Below are 7,612 nucleotides of genomic sequence, written 5' to 3'. Positions count from 1 at the left end.
CTACTCCGGCGTACATCTGCCTGGCAGTCCGCCGCCTAGCAAGCCAGGGGATTGCGCCCGGGAGGATGGAGTGCGTAGGAGGCTTGGATACAAGCGTGTAGGCGGAGGGGCTGGGGCAGGAGCGGGAGCGCGGTGGAGAGAGACGCGAGAGGGCGTGGTCCTCCCTCCACTTCTCCCCGCCCACCCTGCCGGAGGCTGCTCCTGATTGGCTTCCCGGCCGCGGGGCTCAGGTTACATTCGCGAGCGGAGCCGAGCGCGGGAGACCGGACCCGAGAGCAGAGCTGCTGTTTCGGCGCGGGTCTGCTGGCGGCCGACTGTCCCAGAGCCCCCACCCGGCACCACACAGACCCCACCCCCGCCCTCCGCCAGCCTTCGTCCCCGCCGAGGACCCCCGACACCAGCATGGACTGCTGCACCGTAAGTTAGAGGGCCCGGGGGAGGGGCACCTGGCGGGGTCTGCTGCGAGAGGCGCCTGAGAAAGCCGTGGAGGGCGAGAGAGGGATGGAGGTGGATGCGGAAGACCTAGGAGCAAAAAGAAAAGGGGTCCTTGCCGAGACGTGGGTGGTGGATGGGGGAAGGCGCCCGCCCGACTTGGAAGCCCTAGGAAAAATGCTCCTCAACTCGCGGGGGCGTCTGAGCGCCCATCCGCTAGACAGTCTAGGCTGGACTGGGAGCTCGGCAGGGCTCTGCATCAGGGGAACTGCGGGTTGGATGACAGGAGGAACTTCCTCCCCAGTGAGACGCTGGAAACCATCGCCTGGAGATACTGCAGCGACTCCTTTCTCCCGTCTTTCGGCACCCACCCGGTTCCCCATCCCACTGCCGCGGCCGTCGGTGGGCGGACAGGCTGATCCTCATGACCCTCCAACGATTGCCTAAGCGCCCTGTGCAGCGCAGGCTGGTCCATATTGGTTAGCTCGGTAGTGATGCTGGCTGCAAAGAGCCTAGTCAGGGTGGTTCCGGGGAGGGGTTGTCCCGGCCCCCAAGGCCTTCTCGCTCGGAAGGGGCTGGGTGAAGTGACCGCGAGAGAGCCCTGCTGGCGAGGGAAGGAAGTGTCTGCAATTTGTCAGCGCCCACGCGGAAACCTGGGTACTGCAAGTGCCCAGCGCCCAAGGGGGTTGCTGCTAAGGTGACTCGGTATGAAAGCGCCTGGCACAGGCCCTGGCTCCTGCCTCCCTGGAAGAGCACAGTGATCATACGTATATGAAATTTATTTGTTTGCTTATTTATTTTTTGCCTCTGCACTTGGAGAAAGACTATTCCAAAGTCCTTGTATTTTCAGTCATTCAGTCAACCAGCTAATGATACACAAGGTTACTGACTTTGCCACCTTATGGCATAGTAAAGAAAAAAAAGTGGGATTTGGAAAGAAAGGATAGCCCAGTTCTACAATAGGTGAGACTTTCCCATACCTGGGTACCAAGAGGCATAGAAAACTTAGGGGCAAGTGGTGGTTGTTGCGATTTTAACTCTTATTAGTTTCAGTAATAGTTGCCAGTTTGTGAATGCCTGCCCTGTAGGCAGCACTTTATATTTAATCATCGCAACAACCCTGTGAAGTAGGTATTATTTCACAGATGTGCCAACTGAGGTTTAGAAAGTTAGATTTTTCCAAGGAAGCATGACTCCTAACTGTGGAGGCAGGATTCAAACATAGCCCTGTCTTCTTCGAAAAGCTGTGGTTTAACCTCTCCTCTAAATATTTATTGATTATAAAAGTAATCTGCTCATAATAGAAAACGTAAAAACTAGAGAAAAGTATGAAAAAGAAACATGTCAGTCACCTACTGTCCCACCCCCTGGAGAACACCCCGATAACATATCTCCTTCTAGCCTTTTCCCTCTGCTTGTTATTCTACAGGAAGCAATTTTTTGGTTGTGAAGGGAGAAATGGGCTCCTCATGGAGGTTCCTGGGCTCCGCTGAGGAAAAGCCCCTCCTCCCAGCAGTGTTGTATAAAGTAGAAAAGACAAATGGGTGGTGGGTTCTGGGAAATGATGTGGGGGGAGGGGAGAGGTGAGGATGAGAGGGGAGTATTGCTGGGGAAGGGGAAGTGGGAGACATGGTCACTGGAAAGAGGTGAGTAAACAGAGAATCCAAGAGGCCAGGGAAGGAATGGAATTGGTCTCCTCTGTGTCTGCAGTAGTAATTAGAGTAGGATGTAGGGGTCCCTGCCTGGAACTGTTGCTCTTGAGTGCCCAGGGAGCCATACTGAGGGATTAGTAGACATGGTTGAAGTCAGTGTCCCTTAAAAAAGGAGAAGCTACCCACCCAAAAGGTAAAGAAGAAGCAGATACACAAAGATCTCCGTGGCCCAGGGTCTGGGGCACCTCCTCCAGTGCACCCTGTACACAGGAGCCTTCCCAAGTCATGCCCTGTCCTAGGTCTGCAGGACTAAAGGGCTGAGCAAGAGAGAGCACCAGTATCAGACTGTGCAGGAGGGCAGGAAGAAGAAGAAGGAGTGACGTGTGGAGGGTTGGGGAAGGGCAGGGCTGGGGGTGGGCATTTTCCTCCCCTTTCTGTGGAGGGCTGGACTCAGTGCTGGGAGAGAGCTGAGATGTGTAGGAAGAACAGCATACCTCTTGGGGGCTAGAGGCAGGTCCCTCTTCATCTTTGATTCTGGAGCTCTCCTCACTGACCGCATCACCTGGTGTTTGGGAAGAATCTAGTCCTGCCTTATTCCCGTTTCTCCTTGGTACAGAGGCTCAAATAGAAATGAGGAAGAAGAAAACAGATCTGCCTATTTTTTTAAGAGACAGAGGAATGGTTTTTTCTTCCTGTTGATTCAAATATTGCAGTTGCTGATTTACATAGCCATATATATATATGACTTTTCCTGCATTCACCGCGCATGAAAGAAACATTTTTTTTTTGGATCCTCCTCATTTCTTTTGCTTAGTCTAGTTGGCTTGGCCCTGCTGAATTCATAGAAATAATTACCTGCCCTGAGGCAGTGGCTAGCAGCAGAGGCTATTGAATCCCATCACTTCACTATTTATCAACTGAGTGACCTCAGGTAAGTTACAAAATGTCTCAGAGGCTGTTTCCTGACTTCCAAAATTGGGATTAAATGAGGTAATATGTGCAAAGCGCTTAGCACAGGGCCTGACATATAACAAGCAGCAAGCAGGGGAAATCCTTAAAGCTATTTGGATTTGGGAGCTGAAGGAGACTTTATTCATTAGTTGTGGCTGAAGAAAATGAGACTCTCAGAGATGAAGCGATGTGCACAGTTGGGACTAGAAGCCTTGGCTCCTGCTTTGCTGACCAGGGCACCTTCCACCTCCTTCTCCCTCCCAGAAGTCCCTAGTTCCTATGTAACTCTCAGGCACACACCAGCAACCTTGGCTTTGGAAGGCACCAAGGCACCAGCCAGGCACCATGACCAGTGAACCTCTTCCCAGGTCCTTTCAATCTCTTTCCTCTTCCACCTGTGGACTGGCCACCTGGCAGCTCTGTCCTGAAAATTCAGCTGGCAGGAGAGGGAGCTGGTTCTGGGGAGGAACATGGAGCGTCGGGGGTGGCTTTGCCTGCTATTCCAGGTTTCCATTCTGGATCCAGCTGGGGCGGGCGGTGACAGCAGGTCGGGTCTAGCGTGGTTGGAGGCAGATATCCCCTCCTCCACTCAACCTTCCCACTCCTCCACAGCTGCGAGGCCAAGGAGGAGAGGTAGGTCAGGAATGCTTTTTTATGGTTGTCACCCTCTTTTGAGAAGAAGCCTCACTGTTCCCTGAGGATATCCCAAGAAAGACTTGAGCTCTAAGAATAAAAAATTCCAAAGGAGACTTTTCTGAGCACTCTAGACCTGTGTTGGGCCTCTCCACGACCATACCTGCCTTTTTATAACTCTTTTTTTGGGGGGAGTCTTCTACCAAAATGTAACTCCTTTTATCTGTGTTTAAATCGATTGTGGGCATCTTGAGCACAAATTGAAGAATGTGAAGCCCAGGAAATGAGGCTAACCTTAGGAAACATGGCGAGGGGAGCAATTTATAAGCTGGGGCTTGGGCATCTGGAGTTTAAGCTTGTGCTCCTGGGGCAGAATCTGGCTAGGACAGTGATCACTGAAGCCTTGCTCATATCCTGTCCACTTCTATGAACTGGATGGATGATGGCAGGGACAGCGAATGTGCAGAACTGAATTACCATTATTATGTGAAACCTTGGTCATCTCGTGTCCTAGAAGAAAAAGATAGTCAAAGCAGTGGAAGACTTCATGAAAAAAAAGGAGGCAAATTCCTAGAAGCCAGAGAGCCAGATCAAAGGAGAAATGTCCTTCTAACTTCATAGTAACCATCCCCATCCTGACCCACGCTAATACTGCAAGTAATGTTAAGCAACAAAGGGGCTCAGAGGCTGAATTCCTCTCCATTCCATAGCCTTTCCTCTGCAATCTATATCATCAATCCCCTCACTCCTTCTGCTTTCAGCCAGGGCAGGCTGTCAGAGAAACAGAAACCTAGTTTGGGGCACAGAGATGGGCCTGATTATTATTAGGTTGAACCATATGAAATTGTTATTATACGACCACTTTTGGCCTGCAAAAACGACTATTTCACATTAACTTAATGTTATTTTTAAGACAATCATAAGAGCTACCATTTATTGAGCAGCTAGGTTGTGCAAGAGACTTTATGCATATCATGCTGTTTATTCTTCCCCACAACTCATAGAGGTGGATGCTATTATCCTGATATTTTAGAGGAAGGAGCTGAGATAGGAAAAGGTTAGATAACGTGCCGAAGGCCACACACCTGTAGCAAATGGTAGACCTTGGCTGGTTGACTGGGCTGCATTTTCTTATCCTACAAAGTAGGGGTAACAATATATTCTGGACTCTGAAATACAAAGGTTTGAATCTTGGGTCCCTGGTAACTGTATGACCCAGGTAGGTTTTTAAACAGTCCAATCATTAGTTTTATTAGGTGTAATGATAAAAAGGTACATAATAGCTTTATTTTGGGGGACTAAATAAACTAATGCCTGTAAAACACGGTTACTGCACCTGGAACAAGGTAAGTGCTTAAGTGGTAGCTATCACCATAATTCCCTTCTTCCTCATAAGCACACCCTGGAAAGGGCTTCTTGCTCCTGCTGCTCTTTTCATTTTCTTTTCTTTTTTTTTTTCTTGGAGTGAAGCCTTTTCTCTATCACTTCATCCAAATCATCTCCTATCTCCTGTGTTTGAGTTCATCCTTGGGCAGTGGAAAATGAAGAGTCAATGGGAAAACAATCTCTGGGCCTCTAGCCTTAGGTTGGGGCAGGCTGGCTCACTGACTAGTATCCCCATCCTCTCCCTAATTCCAGCTGTGAGCTTTCTGCATTTCTACTGGGGAGAAAGCTGGCGGACTGAGGCTTCTCCACCCTCTCCACGGAAAACCCTGGACTCAGACTGGGTCCTTCTGAGCTGGAGGTACCCTCTGAGCGCAGGGGGACAGGCGGCCACTCCAGGAGTGCCTGCTGCTGTTTTCCTTGCCCCTCCAAACCCACCCTCCAATCAGCTCTGCAGACCCCTAACTCGGTGCTGGTGATGGGCCTGGCTCTTCCGCACCCAATCCTGCCTGCACTTCTCTTTCCTGAATTGAGACATGACTGTCCACCTGGCCCTGAACCTTCTTCGCCTGTCGCTGCCCATTCCTCAGTGCGTGTCCCTGCCATAGCCCTGCTCCAGGCTCGACACCCCTCTCTGCACCTCCTACCCCGGCGTCGCCATAGTCCCTGCCGCTCAGGGCTCTATTCCTACCCCACTCCCGCGGATCAAGACCCAGTGACCCCACAAGAACCCTCCTCCTTCGCCCCCAGGAGAACGCCTGCTCCAAGCCGGACGACGACATTCTAGACATCCCGCTGGACGATCCCGGCGCCAACGCGGCCGCCGCCAAAATCCAGGCGAGTTTTCGGGGCCACATGGCGCGGAAGAAGATAAAGAGCGGAGAGCGCGGCCGGAAGGGCCCGGGCCCTGGGGGGCCTGGCGGAGCTGGGGTGGCCCGGGGAGGCGCGGGCGGCGGCCCCAGCGGAGACTAGGCCAGGTGAGGCGGGCGGCGCGCGGCAGGCTGACAGCTGCCCTTCCCCAGCCCTCCCCAGAAGGAGCAGGGGGAGAATAAGGGCGGGCTGGAGGTGCAGGGGGCGTGGAGGGAGCTAAGGGTTGGGGGATAGAAATCCGAGATGGGAGGTGGGTGGGTGGGAAGAGGCTGAGGGTTGCGCGGATTCCAGAAGCTCACCTGTTTCTCCCCTCTGCATCCTCCCTTCTGCCCCGCCCTGGACCGAAGAAGAACTGAGCATTTTCAAAGGTAATGAACACGGCCCCTAGGCGGCGGGGTGGGACCCGTCAGTGGGAGAAAAGGATCGAATCCCCAGCCCTTCCCTCTGCCCGCCCTCACCCCTCCCAGCCGGGGAAAATGCACCCTGCCCCTGCGGGTTTTCTGATACGTCCAGACGCCCAAGGCTGCGACGGCGACATACCTGGACCACGACATGCGCAGCCACCCCATTTGGCTGCACAAGCCCGGCCGAGGGACAGAAACACATCGCGGCGCGCACACATACCTGCCGCGGGGCTCATTTCAGCGCTTTGACCCGGGGTGGGGGTTCTGGGTTACAGGGGCCCCCTGGCACTCACCGCCCAAAGAATCCTGGTACTGAAAGGCGGAAGGGGGAGGGCGAGAGGAAGTAGCAGAAGAGGGCAGGTTCTCAGACCTTTTCTCTCCTCAGTTCCCGAGGAGAGATGGATGCCGCGTCCCCTTCGCAGCGACGAGACTTCCCTGCCGTGTTTGTGACCCCCTCCTGCCCAGCAACCTGCCAGCTACAGGAGCCCCCTGCGTCCCAGAGACTCCCTCACCCAGGCAGGCTCCGTCGCGGAGCCGCTGAGTCCGTGCCCTTTTAGTTAGTTCTGCAGTCTAGTATGGTCCCCATTTGCCCTTCCACTCCACCCCACCCTAAACCATGCGCTCCCAGTCTTCCTTCTTTTGCTTCTCGCCCACCTCTCCCCGCACCCAGCATGCAGCTCTGCCTCCGCAGCCTCAGTGCGCTTTCCTGCGCGCACTGCGGAGGGCGCCCTAAGCGTCACCCAAGTACACTCACTTAAAGAAAAAACAAGTTCTTTCGTTCTGTGCGCAGCTAAAAGGGGCGCCCTACATCTCCGTGCCACTCCCGCCCCAGCCTAGCCCCAAGACTTTGGATCTGGGGTGAGATGAAGGGAAGAGGGTTTTTATGGTTTCGGACGCCCCTTGCTCTGACCGGAAGAGAAGTCCCTATCCCATACCTGCCTGTCACGTTCGCTCCCCTTTCCCCAGCGCACTGTTGAGGGCAGCCTCTCCAGCTCTCTTGTTTATGCAAACGCCGAGCGCCTGGGAGGCTCGGTAGGAGGAGTCTTCCACGGCCCCGCCCCGCCCCTGTCGGTCCCGCCCTCCCCCCCGCCGGGCTCCTGGGGCTGTGGCCGAAAGGTTTTTAATCTCCGCGTGTGCATGTGACTGTGCTGGGTTGGAATGTGAACAATAAAGAGGAATGTCCAAGTGTTCAGAGGGTGCCAGGGGGAGGGAGTTTGGGTGCACAAGGCCTCCGCTTGGAACTTGAACAAGTCTCCTTGGGCCAAACCAACAACCAAAAATCGGGGG

The 7,612-nt window shown here is 53.8% G+C and overlaps 1 protein-coding gene across 2 annotated transcripts; it reads left to right on the top strand.

Annotated features, from left to right (window-relative positions):
* The first annotated feature begins 227 nt into the window (after window positions 1-227).
* On the top strand, window positions 228-7,517 carry NRGN (neurogranin). Of its 2 annotated transcripts, none has more exons than XM_012495942.2 (4): window positions 228-417; window positions 5,802-6,028; window positions 6,272-6,289; window positions 6,711-7,517. In XM_012495942.2, exons 1-2 carry the CDS (start codon window positions 403-405, stop codon window positions 6,021-6,023), a joined length of 237 nt encoding a protein of 78 aa, XP_012351396.1. In that variant the 5' UTR covers window positions 228-402; the 3' UTR covers window positions 6,024-6,028; window positions 6,272-6,289; window positions 6,711-7,517. The 2 variants fall into 2 exon arrangements, with proteins under 2 accessions (XP_012351396.1, XP_012351397.1); XM_012495943.2 differs by having other exon boundaries at window positions 231-417; window positions 6,269-6,289.
* Window positions 7,518-7,612: the final 95 nt, after the last annotated feature.

This window comes from Nomascus leucogenys, chromosome 15 (assembly GCF_006542625.1).
Source record: "Nomascus leucogenys isolate Asia chromosome 15, Asia_NLE_v1, whole genome shotgun sequence".
Classification (NCBI taxonomy): domain Eukaryota; kingdom Metazoa; phylum Chordata; class Mammalia; order Primates; family Hylobatidae; genus Nomascus; species Nomascus leucogenys.
Note: the sequence above shows the minus strand (reverse complement) of the source record. Positions and strands in the feature narration are given on the sequence as shown.